We start from the raw sequence: 26,991 nt of genomic DNA on the forward strand, positions 1-26,991 counted from the left end.
TTGAACTCTCTGTATTTGAAAACTTCAGAATTACCCAGCATTTGTCTTGTTCTCCCTTTATGGTTCTTCTTGTTGATTGAAATGACAGCTCCATATAGGGCCCCAGCATTCCTTACTTGCCAAATGAGGTAGGTTGCTACTCCTGTGAGGCAACGCACTCTCTTCTCTGCCTTCCTCCATCCCTCCCTCCCTCTCTCTCTGTGAACAGATCTTGTTTTCTGGCCTTACTGAGAAACCCCAGCTTTCGTTGTCATAGAGAAGACACGCACTGAATTGCTATGTGGTCCTGATCAGTGAGACCACTAAAAATCAAAAATGCATGGGATGATCTGAGAATTCATTAACTTACTTCATCAGAGAAAGCAAAACAATTTCTGAGCAAGGCATCAGTGTGACACATACTGGATAACACACCTTCATCAAGAGCCACAGGGAGATGAGATCCAAGTCGAAGTAACTGTAGTAGCAATTCCCACTGCAAACAGCTGACTTGGAAGTAGCAACTTTCCTTCTTGCTTAGCTCTCCCTTGCAGGCCATTTAATGTAATGGATACAACATAAACCTCACATGAAAACTAGGCTTCACCACATCGAATAAGTACTCCCATATATCACCAGCCCCACTCAAGCTTGCCAAGTCCTAGCTGTGGCAGTGTTCGTGAGGCCCCTTTGGCTCTGCAACCTGCAAGAGTATTTATTGGGTAAACAGTAAAAGAATTGCCTCTATTGTGAATATAGACTGCCTTAGACATTAGTCTGTGTATGTAGGCAGAAGAGGACATCAGCTGCCTTTCTCTGTGCTTGTTGACAGGCCTGGAGAACAAAGTTCTCTGTTGTTCCCCAGCAGCCTTCCAGGGAAGCTGAGGGAAATACACATGGAGTTGCCTCTTATGTCTCTGGGTGCCTGCCGTGTAGCACCACCTTTCCAGAAAAGTATCCTTCATTTCTGAAGCTTATTTAGTCCCTTGTTTCTCACTGAAAGTTTGTGGCTTAGAAATACATCCATAAGCCCTCCCTTCAAACCCCAAACACGTGTTGTATATTGATCACAGTATTTAATCACATTTAAATTCAGGCTTGTTGCCAAGGTTTGAGTATTTTGGTTTCACTTTATCAATCTTCTGAGTCACTCTATCTTCTTCCTTGATTCTTTTTTAATACAGAGATTTAATTTGTGTCGCTTGTGTTACATGTAAATCGTAGTTTAAGACTGCACCTCTGGCAGGCCTGTGGCTTTGAGTTTTAACCATTGCAATTTTCTCTGCAGCCATATTTTCAAAGTGCCTTTGTGTCATTTTTCCTGTAAGATGAGGCTCTTTTATTCCCTGTGCCCATCCCTTCTGTGCTTTCCTTTAATGAATGACTGTACCTAATCAGTCCGGAAGGTTGTGTAGTGCCAAATGCAATCAAGATCTGCAAGAGGTCTTTTTTTCTTTTTTCTTTTTTCTTTTTTTTTTTTTAATTTATTTGCATGTAATGAGCTCTGACTTCAGCAAACTGACTGCTCCGACTTGGTGGCCTTGGCCCAGTAGAGACTCCCCACCCCAATTATTGCTCTTCTTTTCTTTCACTTGATGAGAATGTGCCGGTGAAGGCTAGAAGAAAATACAAAATATGAGACTAAGTTGGATTTTTCATGATGGGAGGCTCCTATCCAGGAAGAAGGCTTAGCATCGCTCTGTGAGTGTAAGGCACTGTCTCCAAAGGCAGAAATGGGCAGCGCTTTGAGGCAGCAGATTGCTTTCCTGGCTGTTGGGGGCCAGGCCACAAAACTTTCCTTTCTCTTGGATTAGTTTGTAGTTGTCAGATTAACATTTTTCGTGCATTCAGATGCACTTGTCTTCTATTATAATCGTGGCAGAAGTACTGGGTGGTTTAACGTTTCCGCAGCTATTAGGAGGCTGAGGCTTGGGAGGCAAAAACTCTCCCTAGTATCACAGTCTGTCTGGTTATGCACAGATGTTCCTTTATGTCCAGCACAGTTCTTCAGTCCAAGATTGATACTTTAAAAACAACAACAAAACAACTGTTTAATTGCACATATCCAGGATCCCTCTCTCTTTCCCCGTCTCTTTTTTCCTCTTTTCTTTCAGCTCTTCAAAGAAAATTTTTCATAGTGTCAGGCCTGCTTTACACATGTCCCACATGCAGTACACGTGTCCAAGTCCTGATTCTAACATGTATCACTACAGGCAGCTTTCTGGAGTTACTTGGGTCCTTCCACGTGAGGTATGTTACATTCTAGGTTTTGTGGCAGAGGTAACTCTGCCCTTCACACTCACCTACGTGTGGAGCAGGTGACAGACTCGTGGCCCTGAGCGCAGCACCGCACTCTTCCTCTCTCCAGGCTCCCGTCCAGTAGGCGCAGCTGGTTGGCAGCTCCCAGCTCCCTGACCAGCTGTGTGAGGAGCTGAAGATGTGTGAGACCCAGATGCAGTGAGAGGAGCGTGAGATGGGAGCCAGCAAACCATGTCTCACACTCCATGCATGACAATCAGTAGGGTCGTGTAAACGAGTGCTAAACCAGACATAGGCTTATGTGCCAGATTTGGGTGTGAAGAAGCCAGGGGTGTTTCCAAAGTACCTGTGTAGTTACAAGGCTTTTATACCTTGTACATACATTGCTTTGCATATCTTGTTGCTTTACTGCAAGACTTGTGGACAGATCCTTAGCTGATATAAACAGCTTGGTTCCACCAAGGACAGTAGTAGCATTGCATCATTCTGCGTTGCCTGAGATTTGGCCTGTGTGGTGTTTTTTCTGTGTCTGTGGGGACTGCTGGATGCTGAATATCCCGAGCAGAGCATACTGGCTGCCTTCCTGAGAGGTGGGGAAGGTTGTGGTCATGGTGGGAATGTTTGAAGGGAATGTTCAAACATTCCCTTTTGTGTATGTTCTGGGTATGATTTGCTTACAGTAGACAGGAAACACCTGAGGAACACCTACTTGCTGGGCTACATGTTTGTAATGGGATAACCATGATGTTCCCTGATTGAGGAAATGCATATAGTCCATCTAGGGCATGAAAGGAGCAGTGCTGGATTTTGAAAACACAGCAGAGATGTAGCTTGGGGTGCAAAAAGAGGGGAAGGAACACATCCTGGCACTAGGCAATTGATGTGCTTTAGAAGTCTATCTCGTGTTTCCCCTCTACTCAACATTTGGAAACTGTCACGATATCCCCTTAAGTCATTGGTAGGGCGGATGCGTTTACTGCTCAGACATCTGCCCAGGTGTTTCTAATACATTATCAGCTGACTGGAGAACACTGCCATGTTTCAGTACAGCTGCAAGTGCATTTAGTGTTAGGCAGCGTTATATGTATAAAAGAATAATAATGTAATGCTTTAGCATGGCCTTTCTCTTGTTAAGGCATTAGTACATTTAAGGCTTTGTGTCTCTTTATGTCTGTAATGATGAGCCAGGAACTTTCTGGACTGAGTCTGAAGGCTGCTGATGTGATAAAACTTTGAGATGATATGATAATAGGTGGGAGTCGTATGTGCTAGCTGGAAGGATCAAATTAATTTATTTCAGCTTCCCTGGACTTTCAGCTCCACTTGGATAGGTACAAAGTAGACAATTTCCTACCTTCCTCCTAGAATCGAACCATCATTCTTATAAAATACCTGCCACTTTAACATCTAACTTAAAGTAACGGGTTCTGCTGTCTCTAGTGGAAATAGAGCCAGCAGCAGGACAAAGACATCCTTCTGGTCTAGGCCTTTGACATGGCTTCTCTGAGCTGCCCTTCTGCAGTTTCTTTTCTTTCTTTCGTTCTGTTTATTAGTGTCTTGTGTTGTTCAAAGCTCTATTATATGTCCTACAAACACCCTTCAGAGAGGACATTTGAATTCTAGATTTGGTATGCTGAGGATGGGTGGGAGAATGGATCAAGTCAGAAAGATAATTTGAGATGCGAAGGGGCCACCTGGAGATGAATCTGGGAGAAATGACAGAGAAAAGTGTTGAGTCATGCATAGAGCACGATGGCTGGATTGTAACTGGACAGGAGATTGTGATAAGGAGGGACAACGTTTTCCAAAGCACTGAAGGAAAAGACAAAGCAAACAAAGTAGCTGTGGTGCTGAAGGGAAAGGAAAGAGAGGGTGCAAAGATGGAGGTGGTGTGGAACTAATGCCAAGCCAGGATGATCTTCTGGCAGTGCTTATGGAGAGAGAGCTTGCATGTTGATGAAGAGAAGCTGAATGACAGATGTGTGTTTCTTCTGCAGCTCAGAGAGGAAGGGTAAGCTCTGAGATGTCTTAAGAGAAATGATTTGTCATTTAGTCTGATTTGAGCAAGAAAGGGGTAGCCAGGTTTCTGCGATGATGAAGACCTTATAAAATTTATAACAAAATTACATTGTGAGAGTAACTGTCTGAAGCAGGGGAGGCAATGTTTTTCTGTGAGGAGGAAGGACTGTGAAAGAGGTCTGGGTGTGAGTGTTTTGCAGGGTAAGCAGTTACACCTATTGAGGTAAAGTGTAGCTGGGGTACAGGAGAAACAGTTAGCAAAATAAGGTAATTGAATGAAGAAGTAGATAACAGTCAGTAAGAATTATCTATTTAATGTGTTGATTCAAATCAGTTTCTGTATGTGCTCATCTAATAGCAGTTTATACCAGATATAATAATTGCTCAAATAGTGTATAGTATAGCCTGGGGGGGTGGAGGAGGGAAGTTTACAATTGTGTCATGCCTCCGTGTCCTTCTCTAGGTGGATTTTGTCTACAAACAGTGTTCAAGGCTGCTTATCGTTCAGGTAGTTATCGTTACCTGTTAAGGTATCTGGCATGGCTCTTCCAGTGATGGTGGGAAATGGCCGCCTTCTCCTGTTGTGTGCCTGGCCTGCAAGACTGCAGAGTGAGGGAAGCAAGGTGCCACAGGTGAGGACGGGTGGATGGAGCAGCACCATTTCCAGGGTCTGAGGTTTTCCGGTCAGCAGTTCCCAGGCGTCTTCCTCCACAGCTGCTGAGGGGGAGCTGTTGGTGTCACTAAAAGCAGGCAAGGAGTGGCCCTTCTGGTCATTGCTTCAGCACCGGATGGGAGCAGCGTGTGGAGGGCAGGCGTCAGAAGGTGCTTTTTCTGTCACTCATCGCACCAGGCTGCATCCACAGCTGCTGTCTTTGACGTGTTTAGTCCAGAGGAAGTACAGACAGATGTCTTCCACCTGGCATGGGAACAGTGCTTATCCACAGCTTTGAATGTCAGGTACTGTTACTTCTCTAAATGGCAAAGTCTATAAGCTTTGCTGGAAGGAAAATGTATTTCAAGAGCGCTACTTTTTTTTTTTATATATATATATATATTTTTTTTTCCCAGGGTCCTTTTCCTAGGTCCCACTTACACAACTTGTTTCATGCATTTGTGAGTTTGCTTCCCAAGTGTGAAACAGGCAATAGTAATGCTTCTTAAACCATCTCTAGTACAGAACTGTAGCCAGATTGAAAAGGTGCTGAAAAGATACAGCACATGGAGGTCACGGGAAGCACAGGAGCCTTTCAGCAGCAAAATGTGTTGTATTTGAAGGGAGCAAATCTCTGCTAATGCATCCTGTTGTACACATTGCCTTGCTCTTTTTTTCAGATGGAATCTTACATGAGATTCTGTAGCCTTCCTGGGCAAACTCTCCTTTCTTTCACCCAGTGCTATGTGCCAAAGAGCCCCAGCCAGCATCTGTATATTCTAGGCACTTCCGTATTAAAAACACTCAAGGGCACCTTTTTATTTTGCAGTTTCCCATCATTTATTGACCACATAAAGGGAGAGGCTCCCCAGGCTAATAACACAAACATCTTCTGTAAAGAATTTAGCAGTGCGCACAGCGCTGTTATGCAATGGTTTACTAGGTGGAGGTTTGAAGAATAACTTCTCCAAAGGAAATTACAAGGGGAAAGCAGATTGCAGCTTCCCAATTTGGAAGTTGTCCAGGGAGATCCCTGAGTCATGGAAAACCATTGGGATTGCTTTAGTGGCTGTGTTTCAGCATTACATCTTGTACAGAGAGCAACAGCTGGATGAGTTTGTCGGACGGTGTAAAGTCGTTGGCTTCTGCTTCAACAAGGAGAGAGAACTTTGGGATTACAAATGCTTAACCAAATAACAACAAATCCTCATTGCGTTTAGGGGACAAATTTGGTCTGCAAGGTGAATGCTTGTCTTTCTCTTATTCCTTTTGCTATATTTTCTGAATGTTCCTGATAAGTTCATTCTTAAAAATACTTAGAGAAAAAAAAAAGGCTGGTGTTCTCTGAAGCCCAGTGATGTCAGTGTGGTAGTTGCTGTTCTGATTATCAGAGTACTTGAGCAATGAGACAGGATAGGGTGTGAGTGAATAACCAAATATACTGTCGTGCCTTCAGCCAGTGTTTGTGAAAATACTCAGTTTGCGAACAAGAGTATTGTGGAATTGTCCTCCGCCTCACCCCAGAGGAGATGAGAGAAGCCTCATATGTGGGTGTCCTTGTAGCTGATCTGGATAGATTAATAGTAAACACAGTTCATCTCCATTTATTGAAGTAGAAGTTAACAATTAGCAAAAAGGGGACTGACAGACTGCTAAGTCTATCCTATTCTTGAAGCCTGGGTTGTAGGATATTGAGTGAGCCTGTATTAAAGGTTGCCTAGCCAAGAGATTTAGTCTCTGTTACAACTTAAAGCAGGTAAATTGGGATAGATATTTTGCACTGGCATAAATCCAGGGTAACTTCACTCACTTTAATGGAGTTAGGGACACATTCTGATCTCTGGTTTGCACTACTAAATCTGGGGTAATTATTCTGAGAGCAAGAGCAGGACTAAAGCCAGCTTCTAGTTTCATTTCTATCTGTCTAAACCTGAACCGATGCCAGAAATGATGTTGATTTATTGGAGTTACTTTGGGTTTACCCCTGCATATAAGAGCTGATTTTGAGCATGTGTGTTTGAGCACCACAAACAAAGCTTGATAAGATGTTAATTTTGCTCATGAATTTCTTAACCAACCTCTCAGTTCTTCCTGCCCTTTTACGTAATATTTTATTGGAGATTTAAAGGTCAGCCAAGCTCTGACTTACCCATATTTACCTCCATGGGGGCATATGGCAAATAGGATGCGCACAAGCTGATAAAGCTGGGAGGAGAGGGGTAGGGGGCACTGACACCCCTGGGAATTCAGCCTGGCACAGGGCTGCAGCAGCAATTCCCAGCCCGCGTTCTGTGGGTTGAGCCAGCCAGGACTGTGTTTGGGCAGGAAGTGATCAGAGAGGTGTGTGCCTGTGTGCTTTGGCACAGTGCTAGCTGTGAATTGCTCCAGCATAGGAACCTCCTCTGAACTCATTAGTATTAAAACAGAACAGAAGAGACTTTGTAGGGAGGGAGAGGGTGGGGAAGCCAGAAAGGTAGCAGTTTAGACGGCCATTTCCTAATAACCTTTCCCACACCTACCTTCCTGTATGGGGTCTCATCTAAAGGACCTTGGCATGAAAAACAGACCCTGGCCCAGAGTAGGGACAGGGAGGGGGAAATAAGGGGAGGTGAAGGAAAGGAAACAAGGGGTGGGGAACAGGCACTATGCTGAAACAGCAGATTTATTGTTATTTAGTGTTATATACTGTGATACTGGGAGCTCTGTTTGAGTGGTGCCTGATATACCGTGTGTAACCAGAACATGGAGGTAAATGTGCTTCTTGCCTCAGAGGACTTGCAGCTTGTCACAGTGAAAAGATGCATCAAGCAGAATGAATGGCTTTAGGTCTGTTAAGTGTGTTTGCTCAGTTGACTGAGTAGTGGGACACAGGGTACACCTATCAACCGTGCGGGTGGCACTAAGCTGCAAACACCACGCATGTTAAAAGACAAGCTTAAAACAAGGAGAAATTGCATGAAAAAGGGTGGGCAGATAAAAATGGGCTTCTTTTAGGAGCAAGTCTTATAATGCAGAACGGGAAGCAGACAGGTAGTTACACTTCTACAGAAATGAAAGTAAGGATTATAGTGGATCACGAGTAAGCATGAGTCACACTGTTTCTTTGTTTATTAAAATAAACAGTAATTAAAAAATAATCATCTTCATGGAATATATAACCAGGAATGTGACATGGAAGTTGCATGAAGTAATCTTTGCACTCAGTATTGATAAGGTCTCAGCTCGAACACTGTCCCTGCTTTTGAACAGTGCACTTCAAAAAAGAAGTACTTTGACCGGGGATAGCCCAGAAGTCAATTAGAGGAGGAATGAGAGGTCCAGAGGATGTGACCTCTAAGAAAGACTGAAAGAGCTGGCCTTGTTTAGCCTCAAGAAAGAAGACTGAGGAGGGACGTTACAACAGCCTTTAATAGGCTTGAAAACTGTTATCAAGAGGAAGGAAAAAATCTGCTCACCATGTCTGTGGTTGATAGGGCCGGAAGTAATAGGCTTAAATTGCAGCAGCAGGGATTTAGATTAGACATGAGCCTGACTATTCAGTTTCCATCCCCATCCCTACCATTGGGCTCGTTCCAATTCACTGACATGGACACGCAGCCCATCTTAACAGAAATAGCAGTGGTGACAGTCAACTTTTTGCACTGTAGTCCTCACATGCCCACTCAAGAGGAGTATCCGTGGAGCTTCCCTCTTGCCTTACCCATATCATATCCCTGCATATGTGAGAATGTGTATCTAAAGCATGATCTCTCTGCAAACATCTGTGTGTGCTGTTGCATAAGTAGGTACTGGTTTTCCTCATTCTTTCTCTTTCTATTTGCCCCAGCAGATTGTTGTCTTACCCACGTGGTTTGCCTGCAAAAGGCAGAGAAACAAGCAGCAGACAGCTGTTTCTAGTGGCCTGTGAAAGGGGACTGCCACAATCAGCCTTGCTGCTTGTATGTCATGGTATGCTGTCAAGTAACAGAGAGGAGTAGGAACAAGACAGGATTTAGCCCTTCTCTGGGAAGCAAACAAAACAATTAACCTGTGATTAAGGAGGAAAAATGGGAGCAATATAGCAGAGGGTGGTGGCGGCTGTGTTTGCAGGGTGTGGTCCTGGGGAGTTAATTGACTTTTTGTTAGATGCATTTCTCTGCCAAAATGCAGTGCCCTTGATAGATGAAATTCTTATGCTGAAGCTGAGTCATAAGAATGAATAACTTCTGTGTTGGCAGCTTAGAGGAGAAACATATCTCCCAGTACACTAACATCAGATGCTTTCTGCTTCGTAATGAAATGTTATAGCTGAGAATCAAGCGATTTGGGCCCCCAGTACTAAAGGTGCTTTAAAGCTGCATCTCTTAGAAAAAGCAAGAAGGAAAAAGAGTATAGTGGGAATCAAAGCCTTTTGTCTGTCTACTTTACAATCAGATCAATGGAAGTAGCTGAAACAGAAACATCACATCTTATGCCAGCAGGCTGTTGGAGACACTTCTGTGAGCATGGTGTTTTCATCATGCACAAATGTAACAATAAAGCATTGTAGGTATGGGCAGATGGTATACGTGTTATATATATAGTTCTAGTGTACTTAAGGTGCAAGTGGCATATGCATCTGCACATACAGACAGTGGGTGAATGCAGAGACATAGAAACCCAATGATGTTTACCAGTGATCCATCTAATTCTTATTAATTGAGCAACTGGTCAAAATGTTGCTCTCCAGCCTCACGTGGTATGTTATTTCCCTGTACTTGCAGGGACTGCTTTTAACTGCAAAGGCTAGGATGAGGTGCAAGAGCTTGGTGGGTAGAAGGGTTTGTTTTGGGGGATTCTCTTGCTTTTTTTCTTCATGGATTACCAGAAGACTTGGGAGATAGATCAGGTGTCCAAGTGGGAACTTTAACTGACCTGCTGGTTAGTTAAAATTCATGGCAACCAGCCATGAATTGTGCCAGGCCCAGCCCCGAGACCCTGGGACTGGGTACCGCATGTTGTCTAGAGAAGAGGGCTCTGTTTCCCTCTCTCTCAATGCCTGCCTCAATCAAGCTGCTTGCAGCATGAGCAGGGAGCTTTGCTGAGTGCTACTTCTTTCACACCACTCTTGGGTTCAGTTTGTGTAGTCAAATGAACCTCATTTACTGACAGCTTGGCTGGGCAGGCTCTCAGAATGCCTCATTGGCCTCCTCAGTATCACAAATGGGAAGTCTTCCAGCAGGCTGCCTCTCATCTGTCAGCCTGGTGAGCTGGATTGAACAAAGCCATGGAAGGAAAACTGTAGGGGAACAATCCTCTACTGTCCCCTGGAGGTGATCGCAGTGACTAAATAGGGAAGGTTTGTCTTTTCTTCTTCAAGGGTTCATAAGCTCTTTGCAAAGAGACTCAGATCTGAAGAATGATTTTGTTTCATTTATTTATTTTTTGATTCACTCATTGCAGTTGTCTCCAAAGCAGCTTTTCAGACAGCTGCCTCTGGATCCTGTAATGAGAATCGGTCTCTGTCTCTTTCCCTCCATCCCCAGTGGGCAGGCGGCTAGAACATGGCCACTGGCCTGCCTGGCTCTTTGCTGAGGGAGTATGGCACAGGCAGCATGATCTGGGGAGGGCCAGGTTACTGGGTATTGTTGTTAATGTAAAAGGGTAGCTTTTGGACAGTATAAATCACATTAGCAATGTGGTCTTGCACAGTTCACTTGTTAAAGCTGTAATAGTTATGCTGTATTAGATCCTCTACTGAAAAGGCATGAAGCACGCCGCTGACAGCCCCCTCCATGATCTCTTCCCTCTGCTTCCCCTTCCTCTATTGTCCCAGAGATGTCAGAGCCATTTATTGCACATCAGCATGACAGCCTGAGCTGTACTTCAGCATCGATTAACCCACCAGCAGCTACTCCCTCACAGTGACTGCACAGAGAACACGAACCTTCTCTGGGGCCTGGCAGTGGATGCTAGATGGGATCCCATGATGTGTCACAATCACTGTTTATTTCATACGGGATTTAAAATAAATTCACCCAGTGCATAAGGCCATCTCACTACTGTGCTACTTGGGAGCATCAGTGGAATTGGAATATGGCCTTTCCTTTGGGGCATGGTGACAGACGTGTATAAGTGACCTTGTGGAACCTGAGGCAACAGGTATGATACGGTATGGAGAATTTATTATACTGGCAGCAGTGTATTCTAATTCACTTTGTAACTTGGGTGGGTTTGATGCCATTAAGAGACTGAGAGAATGACTGATGAGGTGGGTTAGGGAGAGTGCATTCGTGTGTGACAGGAAAAAAGGGTGAAGGGGAATGAGAAAAAGGTTAGAGAGGGGGACAAAAGGTAAAGGTATGTATGTGCAAGAGAAGGAAAAAAAATAGTGAATGGGGATGTGAACAGGAAGCAGGATACATGTGATGCATTTAACTAGAAGTCATGCAGTGCAAGGTCATAATGTGAAAATCTTGGAACCCGCATTTTTGCGGTAGGTATGCGAGCAAGTTATTCAAACAGAATTTTTGCAAATCATGGAGGTTTTCTAGAGTCTGTTTCTAAAGGCACCTTAATATCATTTCTACTTGTTCAGTTTTGTTCCCTGTTTGATGGCTCACAGAGAGCCATGCTGGCATGACTGAACAAGAGAAAAATATATACCAATGCTGTCCCCATCTTGGAAGGGACCTTAAGTCACCTGCATCGTAGAATCAGCCCGACTTTTGAGGCAAGGAGTCAGGAAGTGTTTGACTGTCTACATAGTTTATTCCGTAGCTTTGAACTTTCAGGGCTTTTGCACAGCCCTCTGAAGCTCATGGTGTTGGTCACAGGTCAGATAATTACTGGTCTATTTTTTTCCGGATGAACACAAGTTTCCATTTTGAGTTTAACAACGGAGAGTAAAGTTTAACTTTTCTGTGGAGTGTTGCCAGTTTGTGCCATCTGAGAGTTTGGTTCCCGTGGTGCTTGTTAGTGCTGGGACCTGGCTGTCCTTTTGCTGGAGTACCCATCTGCTGCTGAAGAACCAAACGGTGCAGTAGAACTGTAATCAGACAGTCAAAATAGGCAGCTCTGTGAAGAGCAGAAGTGATGACTTTATTTGTCAATGTATTACATCTCCTGGTTGCATTCTGTGATGCAAAATAATGATTGATTTCATGCCAAAGCTATTCCCCTTGGGGACAGCAGAAGGTTTATGTTCTGTAATAGTTCTGTAATTATTCTGTAATAATCCTTTAATAATTGCATGAATTTGTAGGCAGAAGTAAACACTAAAATGAGAATGTGCTTTTAAATGTTGTTAACTGCTCCCAATCATAAAAGCCATTAAATGTGAAACACAGGCCTGAGACGGATGCTTAGAGAGAGCAACCATGGAAAGGATGTGCTTTCAAGAACATTGTAAGACAGAGTGTGACCTACAGACAGAAATTTACAGTATAACTCAACTATCCATAGCTGAAATCCTAAGAGCTTAATGAAACAAGACAGGTATCCAGCTAAACATAAGAAAATATATCTCCTGGCAAAATGTGTGTTGCATCCATGCTAAAGAAATTATGGCCTGTAGTGAACAAAACATGTCAGAATTCTGTGCCACATTTTGTTGGAAATGCTATGCATAATTCACTGCACTTTTATGATTTTTAGTAAGTTTTAGTGCAGATTTTGAGGTTATAGTAAATTAGAGCTATGTTTTAATTTCACAGGAATTTCTTAATGGTTTGAAAAAAATTTTCGCTCCAAACCAGATGAGTGCTAGGAATTTCCATATTTCTTCTGGAAAGGGAATTCCAAGTGTATGTCTATTTACATAATGTAAAAAACAAACAAACCCTTCTGAAAGTTTATTTGCACTTAACTTTGTCCCAGCCTTCCATAAATGACTGAATGGCAGAGATGCAATGTATGCCTCAGTGCAGAGGTCTTGGTAGGTATTAAAGGTTCTCCAGTAGAACCACTGTTCTGCATTCCCAGAATATTCCTTTTTCCTCTACATTATTTCATTTCACATCACTAAGAGAAGTGCTGCCCAGTCTAGGTGAGAAATGCCTTTCTGTTCAGCTCTTCTGGGGCTTTGAGTGATATCATTATCAAGCCGATGGCTACCAAGCATCAGATCCAGCTTTCTCACTTTGATGAATGTTCCCAAAAACAAGGGACATAATGTGGTTTTAAATCCCACAAAATACTCTTTTATGTTTCCTGCCCATTCCTCCTTCTCACTCCCTTTCTTTCTCTGTCTCTTATTTCCTTGGTTTGTAGCCATTTTGAATGGAGGCCATCTTCCCTTTTGGCCCAAGACCTGGGCTGGAAATATTCGAACCTTAAATCCAGCTCCAGTACATATTAAATGTTTTATCATTGAAATTTAATCTCTCAGTAAAAAATGCCCACATGAAAGTGAAATTAACTGAATGTATCCCTCTCTCAGTAAATAAAATAAAATAGGAAATAGATAAAGGAGAGAAACGCAAGGAGCATTAACTGGAGGTACTTTACATCTCCCTCAGGACAGCCTGGCAATTGTCTTTTTAATCTGTATTTCATGAGAACACTTGCAACATCAAGTATTTTAAGAGCCGGGAGGCTGAGATCCATTGTGCAGGGTCATGCTGGCATGAATTGCTGGAGCCGAGCCCTCCATCCGAGGCATGGCAGAAGAGCTACCACGTTTCTGTTGGGAAATGGGCACGGGTGGTAGAGGAGGGCTTTTTCACCCCTTTGTTCTGACAAACCCTATTTTCTTGCACTTCACGCTTGTTTCCTGGACGTTTGGTCACATTGGCTTCCTTAACCTGGCTCCAGCCCCAAGCTTGATGACTCCATTCAGAGTTTGTAGTTCTCCACTCTGCTGCCAATCTTTGCAGTTCCTTTCTTCTTCAATTGCTGCTTGCTGTCATTGAGCTGTCTTCAGGCTTGAAATTCTACATTTTGACAGGTTTGTCTCTGTAGTCATGTCAGAAGCAAATTCATGAAGCAAATTGCCTTTCAGAAAGATATTCAGCTCTTTCTGTGGCTACTCCTGCTTCCCTTGAAAAGGCAGCAAGTTTCTCTGCACGCTGTCTGTTCAGATCCCATGTCAAAATAGGAGAATGCTCCATCTGATGAAGGATCTTCTTTCTCATCTTGGTCATTGTTGCCAGTGCAGTCATGGAGGTTTTCTGTTCTTCCTGCTTCAGAAGGGGGCTGCGGATAGGAGAGGCAAGAGCCTGGGAAGGTTTCAGAAGGAGGGTTCATATCTTCTGTATTTTGCAAGGTTTTGTGGCTCTACATAGCTTGGGATTTGATTAAGGGTGTAGGTAGAGTGGGGCACTTTATACCAGGAACATAGAGCAGCTTTCTGTGTTGTTACTGTGCTACCTGAGCTAATGTGATGACCTCACACTCTTCTAGCTTCATCTACCCTCCTGAGTCATGATGAAGTAGGGTGCAGACGCCCTTTGTTCCCACTGGATCTTCCATCCCTTCAAGCAGCCTTTCTAAACTTATATCCTGAAAAGAATGCTCTCACGATGCAAAATTACTTGACTAGAAGTCGTATATCTCACTGCCCCACTGAAGGCAGAGCGTTCTTTATGTCCCCAATACTGCCAGCGTCCGTGGGAATGTCCAGAAGTCGCTAAGTGGCAGCATCCTGCCCTCCGGGTGCGTTCAGTCAAAGGGAGCGTTCTTTTGATGAAATGATTATCTTGTGCTGGATTGCTTGAGATCATCATTTTTGAGAACAGGCCAGCAGGCTGGTCTGGTGGGCAAAACTGCTGTGAGAACCAAGCAGAATCAGTTAACCTCTCAGCTTGTTGCTGCAGTGGAATTCAGCTTTTTTTTTATTATTATATTAAAAAAAAAAAAAAGGCTAAGATCATTAAGCTGTTCAATAAAACAATCGTAATTTTTCTTAAGAATTTAGTTGAGACCATCCAGCCCTTTTCAGATGTGTATTCTGGCCCCTTTGGTGGTTCTTCCAAACCTGGCATTTCTGATTCCCTGTCTGCCCCTCCTTTCCCTCCCACATGCTTGACCTCCAACAGCATTCCTTCGCTTGTCTTAAGACCTTACATGTCGTTTCACTCTCCCTCTCTCCCCAAGAATGTGATCCTGGCCTGAGCTTTCTAATTGTGTGTAGCAAGGATAAAACTCCTTGCCTCGCTTGGCTGCCCTCTTGTTTGGAAACTCACCCTAAACATTTCCACATGGTTTGTACTTTTTTTGCACAGCTCAAGATTTTTTCTTTCCTTTTTTTTTTTTTTTTTTTTTTTTTTTTCTTTTTAAGTCTTTTCTTTTAAACTTCTTCTTGTGTTAAAACAAAACAAAACAAAACACTCCAGCTTCTTCTACCTTGGGCTGCTGGCACTGACCTCGCCTTGTTACTGTTTGCATTTCTTTTGTACCTTTTTGCAGCTGAAATCTCTATGGGCTTTTAAATCTGTCAGCAGCAGCTACCAGGCTCAGTGTGCAATTTAGCTCACTGTTTTCACAAGTTTCCCAGCCCTGAAAGCTTTCCAAATGAGCCATTGTTGGGCTGAGTTAAAGAGGTATTGTCTGTGCTTGGGTTAGGTTAGTGTGGGTGCCAGAATCTGCTTGTGTGGCGTTCTCAGTGCTGCAATGTCATCTAGATAGTGGGCCCCGGATGCTTCCTTCTCCAAACACTTTCAAATAGATAGGAAGAAGGAATCTCTGCCAAAACTGATTTATTGAAGCATTGCTGGAAGCTTGTCTTTTTATTGCTGTAACTCTCACTTGGACATCTTTGTCTGTCCCTGCTCATGCAGGCTGCTTGCTCTGAAGACCATCCCTTCTTGTTCCCATCAACACCTGAGATGGCCATCTGGGACTGGGGTCCTGTTCTGGTCAGTGTCAAGTGAGCAGAGAGCAAGTGGCAGTCTCTGCTGGGATGATTTACAGAGCCATGAATAGGAAATTAGGATGCTGATTACAGGACCTGTTACAGGAGAGAAACTGATGCTGAGGAATTCAGTGGCATATCCAGAGGGAGCTCCTGACAGTCATTTCCAGATCACAGCGGTATTCCTAATTTTGTTAATGTGAGATTGGCTAGGCTCTAACAGGGTGTCTTCTGCTGAACTCTTTTTTTTTTTTTTTTTTTTTTTTTTTTAACAGAGACTGAATTTACTCATCTGTTTAACCTGATGTGAAGTTGTGTGGAGTTAGGTCCTCTGATTCTGAACTGTTGTTTGTATTTTACCAGGGACTGTGCTGTTCAGAGGACAAGCACAAGGGTACCGAAACCTTTTCATCCTGTAGGTTGCTGATGACATTACTGCCTCTAGACCACAGTCTTATGACCTTTGTTTAAAAGATGTAGTGATTTCACTGTTCTTGTTCTAGATTGTTGTCAGCCCTGGGAAGAAACAAACCACTATTTTTATCTATCAATCTCTGCCCAGAAATAGAAGAAAGTGGCATGTGCTGTAAATCCATTGGTAGTTTTAACTGGAAGAACAAGCTGGTACTGCAGTCCAGAAAAAAAAAAAAAGTAATTGAATTTTTAGCCTTTCTCCAAGAACCTTAAGGAGTGTAAGTGCGTTGTAAGCCAGTGCTTTGAGTTCTTAACTTCATCCCTTTTATGTGGTCTTTCCCATCCCTTACTAATCATGAGTAATGGAAGTCTGATGTGGCAGTTGCTCAGGCTGCCCACTTCACGCGTTCTGCTCTGACAGGGAGAGCTTACAGTAGCAAGGTAAAAATTATGAAACCAATAATATTTGGTATCTTTGGGGGGCACGAAATCTTCTGCCTTCTGATTGAAGGTTACTCAATGTACCTGATTCAGATTCCCTTCAATACATTAGAAATTATTAATGCAGCTGTTGACCATGCTCTTTCCTCTTTTTCTTTTTCACCATCTCCAGGATGAATTGGATCTTACAGACAAGAACAGAGAGGCTATGTTTGCACTCCCTCCAGAGAAGAAATGGCAGATTTACTGCAGCAAAAAGAAGGTATTACCAATGTCCTGACTGAAGTAGCTTCCCAATAAATTCTGTATGCATGAACATATTCACTGATACATATCTGGATGTGAATTATAAGTTTACCACTATTTTCTCAAGAACATAATTGCTTTAAGGATTTTTATTGGCATGAGTATGGTACAGCTTTCTCACAAGAAGTGTGTGCGTGTGTGAGTTTTGAAGAGTTTTTAATAGGTTAAAATCATATGTTGCCCCATGTTGAAGCTTTTAGGTTTCTTATTTGAGCTGGAACAAAAGCTGTAGTGGAAATGCTTTACGGCATTTTAAAAAACTTTTGTAGATTGCTTAGAATAGAAAGTTTATTACTGAGATATTTCAGGATGGCTTCAAATATCTGTAAAGTGCATAATAATGATATCTTAAAGCCTAGCTGTAAAATCTTTCAGAGCTAGTAGGAAAGGCTCTGCATTGCATTGGAAATTGAAGAAGGACTTGCTCTTGTCAATTTCTGTGTGAAGTTTCTCCAGTTGAAGTTTTCAAACTGCTGACAAACCAGTGAGAGGGCCACAACATCAGAGGCTGGTACCTCACACTGGGTATTTTGTCACCAGAAGAATGATGGCCAAGTGAACTGAAAGGTTGTGTCACTGCTGTGAAACTTGTAAAAGAGGAATTTCTGCAGGAGTGGTGGGGTGGAAATTTTTTGCTGCTGTAGGAAGGAAGCAGGTAATGGGAAGCAAAGATAGCCCTGGTAGCATGTATTCTTTAACAGTAAATGTTTAAAAAAAAAAAAAAAAAAAAAAAAAAAGTAAGTTCAATAGTTACATTTCCCAAACATGCAAGTCATGCTACGAGAGCATTAGTCTTTATATGTACATTTGTATAACAGAAGCTAAAAGAGGAAGTTTAGTTTTCTATGCTGAAGGTGGGACATTGAAACCCTGATGATGATCCTTCCGAGGTCATTGTGCTTGCTAACTTTCATGTGTTTTTTTATGAGTAAATGAAGGCTTTTGGTATCCAAGACTGCTGGCTTGGCTTCTTTCCTCATCAAATATATATATATATATATATATACACGCATATAAAATCAGCTTTCTTACCATGTAATTAAATAAAATCTCAGTCAATCCAATCACATGGACACTTTGCATGTATCTTGTTTTGTTTGAGATGCATCACACAGGGAAGTTAATAGCATCAAATTAGTTACAGTGCCTCTGAGCTAGCAATAATTCAAGAAGTGCATAAAAGCAACCTAGGCTCAGCTGTGCTTGTTGTTCTTCATTCATCTTCCTGCTAGTACATAGAGCCTGCACGTGGAGGGAAGGTGCAGGCTGCTGTGATCAATGTCTGCTTTACATTTTTGCTGGCAGGCTCAGCTGGCTTTTTCAGCTCTGGTGGGAGAGGATATATTTGTAGTCGTCTTAGAGAAACACACATTCCATCTCCTGGACCAGTCAGCCTTGGCAGGAAGATACAGGCTTTAATGCATTTAATATGTTGGTTGGATTCACTACATTACACTTTTTTTTTTTTTTTTTTTTTTTTTCTTCCCTTAAAGTAGTGGATTTGATATAAGAATCCTGAAGATCTCCAGAGTTAAAGGAGCTGCATGCTGGAAAATCTTTATAATGCATTTATAGTGAAACTTCAGTTAGCTGAACTCCAGCTATCCAAAATGATGTGCTAACTGAAACACTATACTGTTGCCAGATGTCTATTCATTACATTGTAGATACTTTCAATTACTTGAAACCTTAACCGTCCAATGTTATTCATTGCTTCCCTTCACAGTCAGTCAGATGATCGGTGCTGACACATCTCTCTCTAGCCTACTACCTCATCCACCTATCATTATTGTTCTACAGTGACAGAAAAGCATGTTGCAGCTTTCCCTGAAGAGTTCATAATCTGATTTTGGCCATAAAGGGCCCGATTTCTCACTTGGCAGAGCTCTGTCAGCCATCCAAGACTACCCCCAACAAGCTCTGTCTTGCTGATGCTGAGTTCTCTGTTTTCTGGGTAGTGAGGGCTTGCATCCACTGTGAGGAAAAGCTCTGTAGCATGGAAAGTGAAAATGCTATGAACTAGAAGGTCAAGAAGTACAAGTTGAGGAAACTGTTCATTCATTAATCTCAGATGCCTTTTCTAGTCCAAAAAATAAGCTCTGAAGGTCAGAGCTTCCCAGTCGGCTCCAAAAGTGGCAAGATTAGTCATCAGTCTGAAGCAAACAAATGACACCTGCAGAAATGAAGAACACTCCTTGTAGGCACGCTGTCCATTTCTCTTGGCAGTTAGACTTCAGTTATAGTCTTCCACGGCACTTGTTCCCCCTTGTGCTAGCAGAAAGTCACTATTGTATCAAAAAGCTCATTCCACCTGTTTCTGATACCAACTCTTTCTAAAGAAATGAAGACAAATGTGTCAGTGCATTTAAATTTATATGCTGGGGGCACAGCTTGACAGCCAAATTTCCCACGTAATCAAAGGAGACTCAGTTCTGGATGGGAGTTTTGTAATAGTGGGTGATATCTACAATGGAGTGCTCTCATTGTGTCATACAGCCATGCTTGCTTTGGGCATTGCTGGTCATTCTAGGTTTGCACCTGAAACCTCCAGTACTAAAACCATAATAAAGGAATAAAGGTCACCTCTGCTGGAAATTGGTAACGTGTTCTCAGTCTCAGACATTCCTCTACCCTGCCGTTAATCTTTATAGACTGAATAGTGAGAGATACAGTTGTCCATTTGCAACCATTAATCATTAATTTGCAACCATTAATCCATTAACCAGAACAACCATTAATCAGTCCCCTTTTGGCACCCTGACATGACCCAAAACACCAGTCCTACACGTTTAGATTGCCTCTATTTCTGAACGGTGAACTTCCTCTGATGCCATACTGTTATAAGTAGAGCCATATGGAGACAGAATGCAAAAGATGGCATCCTCCCCACTTCAGGTACTTTTATTCTGGTTTTGTTTAGGATGATTTTCGTAGCTTGCCACAGCTGAAATTTAGAGTTACATAAAACTTAAAATTCACTTCCGTAATTCCTTCCTGTAAAATCTTCTCTAGACTTCCTGTTGTATGTTTTGCAGGAATTAGATCAAGTACTAGACCATGTTTTCAGATGTATTTGAAAAGGGTGAAATTTCTGATGCCAACATTTAGAAAAATGCTATTATTTAGTACTGTTTTACCTGGAGCTGGTACTACGGTACATAGTCTAGTTAAGTACTGATCAAATGATATGGAAACAAAAAGTTGCCAGCTCAATTATTTCACCTGTAAGTCAGTTCATATTGTTTTTTGAAAAAGGATACAAAACTCACATATTGAACTGCTTTGACACATTGCTTTGGATGCAGCCTGCATTTCTAAGAATGAGGCTTCATTATGCAGGCAACAGCTTATTGCGTCCTGTACTATCCTACAAGCACTTAGACTTTTTACTGTTGGATAGCAAGTCAAGTTGTTTTCTTTTTATGGCCTTTGCCTGCCTCCAGAGCTTAATCAGTAAGCCTTCAGTTGAGCAGATTTCAGTAGGAAGAAAACATATTTTGCTGAGTTAAACAACTTTTTCTTTGTTGCTTTTAACTTCCATGTTTCTTGGAGGAAAATCTGGTAGCAAATTTCTTTCCAAAGTACAGCCGAACCGGGCTATCTGTACCATACAGCTTCCCTCCAAACAAACAAACAAAGACAACTAAAAGCTCAGTCCTAATAACTGAGTGTGTTCAACTCTTCTAGATATGTTGGGGTTATTTTTTACTTTTTTGATTTTAGTTTTACTGGACAGTAGCCGTATTGAGTTGATTGTGCACTACCTGTTTGAGTGACATCATTCAAAGTTAAGTAGTGAAGCAATAGGCACAAAACTGCAACTTTCTGGAAAGAAGTAATTATGGCATCTGAAAAAGCGTACATGTGTGTAATCCTCAAATTGGTTGTACTTTTTCTGTTAACAGAAGAAGATCCAGAGAAAGACTTCTCTACAATAGCAAAATAGGCTTAAAAAAATTCTGATGGATAATTATTTAAAATATATGCTGTGCCAGCCAATATGCATAAAAGAAAATTTCCTTATGAATCCATCACGTGCAATTATTTTTTTAAATGTTTGTCAATTATATTTTTCATCTATGTGATGAATAGGAAAACTAGTAAACCGAATAAGAGAATAGGAGTCAGGAACTTATTTCTAAAAGACTTTGATCTAAATTGTTGTATAATTTCTAAGAATTTGTCATTACTGTGTTTATATATAAATGCACTTCTCTCTATCTGAAAGAAAGAATAGTAAAATAGTAAATCTAGGGAAACCTTGTGGCAGTGTTCTGGCCACGTCATCTTCTCATGCCTTTTTCCCCTTTTATATACACGTGCCTTGACTGCACACCACATGCCCATTATTTTATTTGTTTTAAGAGACAATCTCAGATATTTTCCGATTTTGCACTGTTCATTATTTTACATTAACTTAGAAGACAGCTAGTTTTAGCATTCTTGTAGTAAGGGATTTTGTTCGTTTCACAAACTCCCACCTCAGTCCCACAATGGCTGTCTAACATTACTGAAGATAATGTCTACATATCACTTTATTTTCTTTGAGAGTTTCTCTGAGCTTCACCCTTGCGGTTTGTGTTGTCAGCAGAATGTCACCATAAAAATAGAGCTTGATATTGTGCAGCTGGATGTAGTCTAAGATACTTCTGTCCTCTACCACCATGCCCAGGCCTGCCTTCAGACTCCTGCAGAGCTCTAAGCAAAACCTCCAGTCCAACACCAGCCCGTGTTACTGCTATGAGCCCTGCTTGAAATCCAGCTACAGTTCCAGCTTCCAGAAAATGCATTTCACCCTCTATTTCACGCTCCTGTTAAAACTATAAATATAAAAAATAACTCATACATAATATAAATTCATATACATACATACACATATATTAAATTATGCAAAATTTGTTGGAGCTGCATTTGCAGCTTTTGGTATCATTTCCTTAGCCTAGTGGGGATGAAGGTGAAGAGGGATGCAGGTATAAAAGCTGGAGTCCCCCGTGATCTGGGAGGAAGCTTTCTGAGCTGAATGCAAATTCCTGCACCTACTGTTTGTTCTTATGTTGTTCTGCTCTTTGTTTTTACACTGTAAAGTGCTGTTATTTTTCAACTAGACGTGAACTGGTAGGACTTTTCTTCCAAAACCCTGAAGTATTTTCTGTGCATATAAGCTTCGTGTAGAGGCTCTAAGGCAGGAAGTTGCATCACATCTGTTGTGTTTAGATAGGAGTTCTGCAATTCTTGCTATAGGAAAGGGAACCTGAAGAAATGTATGTTCTTTATAATGCATGGAGATATTCAGAGGAAGATAGATATTCCCTGAAGAAGAGAGAAAATGGATCTTCATCTGGTCTCATTTAGTGATATACCAGATGAAGATCACACCATTGTGTTGTCTGAGTGTGGGTTTTTGCTTTTGTATTGTCTGATCTGAGCTATGAAAGCCCTTTGGGGTTCATCCTTTCTGTACAAAGAGTGCCAAGCACGTGGTTGTCTTATAATAAATGAAGTGGGTGGTTTGAAGTTGTATTGTTTTCAATTCTATCTTCTTGCAGTATTTATTCCTCTTTGAAATACTTTTAGAGTCTGTTATTGATTTGGAATATTCAACTGTTTTGGTTGTGGATTTATAGCTGTAAGGAGCACTTAACATCTCACTTATAAGTTCCTTTCTTTAGAGTTGTTATTCCACACACTGTTTCTGGGAGCAGCAGACATGAACACACGAAGTGATTTTCTACAGTATTTGAGAAGCCCTTTTGTAAGGAATCTCAGTTTGACAAGGCTTGGATATCACTTTGTGAGGGTTTTTCTCCCAGCTTTGCATGAAATGTTTGGGGGGAGAGGGCGGTTCCTACTCTATTTTCATCTGGGAAGACAGGAAAAAAAAATAACATAGCACACATGATAGGCTAAAACCAGGATAAGTGGTAGACAGCAGGAGGCTGAAGAAGCTATGTGGGACTTGGAGAGCTGAGTGCAAGTGCATTACTGGCAAAATGATGAGGATATCTGATGCACGCAGGGCAAAGCCTGCTTTATGTGTTGGAGCTGGACAATTAGAATTTATTTCAAGTCTTTGGTGCTTCAGGTAACCTTTTCTGTTCCTACTGATGCTTTAGAAGTTCATGGCAAGAATTCAGGTCTTCAGTCAGCATTTTGGTTGAACTCAGTATTCAAACTTGACAAGGACCTGAATAACTTGATCTAATTTTGCAATTAGCCCTACTTTGTGCAGGTCCTTTCTGCCTGAGGCCCCTTTAACCCTACCTTGTTCTGCAATTCTGTGAACTGACCATACGCCAAGCGAGGATAGCAGCTGTATAGCCCTATAAAGAACTGGGTAAGAGTAAGGCTCTGTGCAATCTAGTGTTTCCTATGTTACTGCTATGAGACAAACTCCTTGAAACAGACTTTAACAGAGTTATTCGTTTCCCTCCCAGAGCCTGGGATCCATGGTTGCTTTTGGTCTGAGTGATTGTCTGACTTCCTTAATTCAGGAGACTGCTGGTGAAGCAGTCTGAAATGTGGAACTTCTCAAATGACTTCTCTGAAAATAGCCTTGCTTTCTGTTAGCCTATGGCTCTGTGGAAATCTCGTAACACTGGTAAGTCGCAGTGGGAGGATGTTGCCCTTTGCAAACCATGGCATTCTTTCAGCTGGATGTCTGGAAAATGCCAGCAGTTGTGGAGTTAACTTGCTTTTTTCCCACCAGCATCTGCTCCTTTTTCTGTTAACAGAATGACTTCATGCTCAGATGTTTGGGATGATTTGTTAGCTTGATACTGACATTGGGTGATTTCAGTATCCTTACTATAGGTATGGAAGACGTGCACAAGGCTTCAGAAATTACTCTGTAAAAATGCAAGCAGGCTTTAGAGCAGAAAATTCAGAAACTATGATAAACAAGAACAAGATGGGAACCAACAAAATGCACTGAGTGTCACTAATGCAGCAATTACACATATTTCCTGATTAGTACTGTACTTAGATCTTTTCAGCTTGAAGGAGCTGTTTGTTTGATGGCACATTCCAATGTGTATTGTAGACTGAAATAGTAGCTCCCAAATGTGGGCAATATTGTTAGAAGAATGTAAAATTAACCTTAGAACAGTATGTATTTCCTTCTACATCATTTATTGCAGAGTAGGTGTTTTGTCTGCAAGAATAAAACTTGAAATTCCTATAAGACACCATTTCATTCTTGTATACTTCCACAAAATGAATTTGGGCTTTTTTCTCATCTCATATCAGGATGTTGATGTTAGCCCCGTTACTCCTTGGGCAGATCAGCATACCTGAGAAGAAAACTTGGCCATTGTTTGTGGGGTGCTTTAATTATATTTTTATTTATTTTTTTCCCCATTGATATTTTCCCTTATATAAATACCCCAAAGAGGTTACTTTGAGAAACAATATAGTAGGTGTAATGAAGAGAGGCACTTCTCTTAAAAATATGTTTTTAGCCCAGATTTACTCTTGTAGCGGTTTAAAGGATGAATTTGGTATTGAAGAAAAAATGCTTACATAGTTCAGCTGATATACTATTAGTACAGTATAGAATCATGATACCTGAAAAACCACATTGTAGCAGTCATAAGAGGAGATTTTTCCAGTCAATTTTTACTTGGTTTATGTTTTCCATGCTGCAGTGCTAACAGCTACAGAGTCATTTATTTATTCTAGTATGAGAGGTTATTTTGGGTCAGGGCCTTGAAATTATGTATTTATTTACGTATAATCAAAAAGTCTTCTCTTCCCCACCCCCCATGGGAACAGCATGGAATATTTTTAGTTTCTTCCTCCCTCTGTCTCTCTCTCCAACAAGAAAAGTTAGTTGTTGCTTAGAAAATGCCTTCACAGATCTTTGGTTCAGACTGCTGAAGACATAAACTCCATAACCTTGCTGTGGTATTTGCTATAGATACTCCGAGCATGCAGAATTTGAGTGCCCATCTTCCAGATTCTTCATTTTTTCAGGTGTGCTACTAGTTCTTCTGTCAAAGTTAGCACTCAAAAATATGGCCAAAAATAGTCCCGAGTTTATACAGTGATATCTGGAAAATTGTCATCATAGTGCCTGATGTTGTGTTTTGCATTAGGCTTGCATTCTGTGGGAAACTGGGAGAGCTCAGTGGAAGCAGGTTTGACCCTATCATGGAAAAAAAAAAAAAAGAAAATGAAAAAAAAAAAAAAAAAACCATCCAAAACATTTACCCAGCTGTCATCCTTCTAAGATGGTGTAATTTGCTGTACTTAAAAGCAAAAATACTGGTGAGCAATCCGATTTTGCTGTGTGGGAAGTACATGTAAATGCTGATTGTGTGATTTAGGTGCTGCCCCTGTATTCTGTTCTGTCCTTGTCTGTCCTCTTTTGAAAGTTCTGGGCCTCCACAACCCAAGTATGAGTCGATCCTGCTGATGGTATGCAATAGTAATAATACATACTCTGTGCAATGTAGTTCTCACTGTTCTGACTAGTCTCAGGTGGATAAGCAAGAGCAAAGAATATGTAAATAACAAGTATGTGTCTCTGGTATGTGAGAAGCAGATTTGTCAAAGACCAGAGCTCATTTTTCTCTGCATTCTGCATTTCACTGAATGCTCACCAGCCCTTCAAAAGCCAGCGAATACTGAACAAGAAGAGTTGCTGAACTTCTATTGTTTCAGTGACAAGTTTATAAACAGGCACAGTAAAGAACTGTTGCCAGGATCCACTGACAACCTTGTTTTCATTACAGTCAGATGTGGCAGTTTCACCTGGGCACCTGAATCGAGGTGAAAACATTTTCCCTGATATTAAGACACTCGTTGAAAGGCATCTGGGATCCCAAAGGTTTTACAGATTAAATAAGTGAGAGAAATGAAGGTTGGGAGACAAGATATAGTTTTATCCAAGTTTATGGAAAGGGGAGAGACCCAGCACCTAAATGATAAACTCAAATATTTGATAAGCAATTTAAAAACCATTGGCCCCCCAGTCTCTATTTATACCATTTGTTCACCTGTCCAACAGCTCGTAACTCTCCTGGTTTTTCAAATACTGACTGAGTTTAAAGGAGGGAAACAAATGGAAAATATGTGGCTACTCTCACCATCCAACTTTGTCATCCCTCTTTGTAGACGCAGAAGTGAACTAAAGCAAGAAGTGGTGCCACTGAAAGTACAATGGACATGTTGTCCACATTGTCCACACTGTTAAGACAGTGAAGAAAAAACCTTTTAGAGTTTGGCATTAACTAATTCTGTGTGCTCCCAGAGAGATTTGTCCTAGGTAGCTGTGCTGACTCTAGGTAGTTGTGTCCTAGGTTGTTCCTTGTGCCTTTGAGCAGGGCTAGTGACCTTTCATTGCCTTCATCAAGCAACAAACAGAATGACTGCTAGGAATGGTAGGTGACTTTTCATTTTATTTAGAGAAGATTGTAAGTGGTTGCTTGTTGGAGATAAACAGAGCAGGACAAAAAGATAAACTTTGAGCACAGGCATGTGGCAGGTGGGAGGTTCGGTTACGCAGGCTGGGCTTTCTCTGCGGCTTTTCACTGTTGGCAAAAGAATGGCGGGAGGAGGAGGAGGAAAGGAAGTGAGGAAGGAGAACTAAAAAGGGAGTTTTTCCTCACAGCCCAAAAGAAATAAGTACCAGCAGGGTATAGTTGAAGCAGTGCTCTTGGAAAGGGAGCAAGGTAAGCTAAAAGCAGCAAGCCAGCTGTGGGGTAAGAAAGTCTCTTTCTGTGTTCACGGTAGGAATTCAATTATGAGAAGGCTGTAAGGTTGTACAGTGAGATGGTCAGTGCTAGAATGGAAATGTATTCACAATATTTTTACATAGCACAGAGCCAAAAGAGTAGTAGGGACAAAGCAGAGCTTGAATGTTAGTGAAAACTGTAGAGTATGTCCCACTGATGCTGCTTCTTAGAAGCTGTTGGGATAGAGGAAGGTTGTTGGCTTCACCTGCCACAGGAATCACCACAGGATCTTGACCCTGACCTCAAGCTCACCACAGGTTTGCAGGGACAGAGCTGTGGTCCAGGAGGACAATCTCAATCCCAGGTCACGTGCCTGAAGAGCAGGCTGTGTCATGAAAGATGTGTTTTGCCTTCTCTTGAAGACCCTCTGTGTAGAA

The 26,991-nt window shown here is 41.7% G+C and overlaps 1 protein-coding gene and 1 long non-coding RNA gene across 10 annotated transcripts in view; one reads left to right on the forward strand and one right to left on the reverse strand.

The window, feature by feature from the left end:
- The window catches only part of DAAM2 (dishevelled associated activator of morphogenesis 2), a 199,286-nt gene that overhangs the window by 82,268 nt on the left and 90,027 nt on the right, over positions 1–26,991 (forward strand). For all 9 annotated transcript variants that reach the window (XM_035323266.1, XM_035323270.1, XM_035323267.1 and 6 more), the window contains one exon: positions 16,747–16,836. In XM_035323266.1, coding sequence (XP_035179157.1) covers positions 16,747–16,836 — 90 coding nt within the window. The remainder of the gene's footprint in view (positions 1–16,746; positions 16,837–26,991) is intronic.
- On the reverse strand, positions 4,922–7,311 carry LOC118165290. The gene is made up of 2 exons (XR_004749965.1): positions 7,059–7,311; positions 4,922–5,173 (listed from the first exon to the last, which is right to left on the reverse strand). It is a non-coding gene; the product is annotated as an uncharacterized LOC118165290 (long non-coding RNA).

This window comes from Oxyura jamaicensis, chromosome 3 (assembly GCF_011077185.1).
Source record: "Oxyura jamaicensis isolate SHBP4307 breed ruddy duck chromosome 3, BPBGC_Ojam_1.0, whole genome shotgun sequence".
Classification (NCBI taxonomy): domain Eukaryota; kingdom Metazoa; phylum Chordata; class Aves; order Anseriformes; family Anatidae; genus Oxyura; species Oxyura jamaicensis.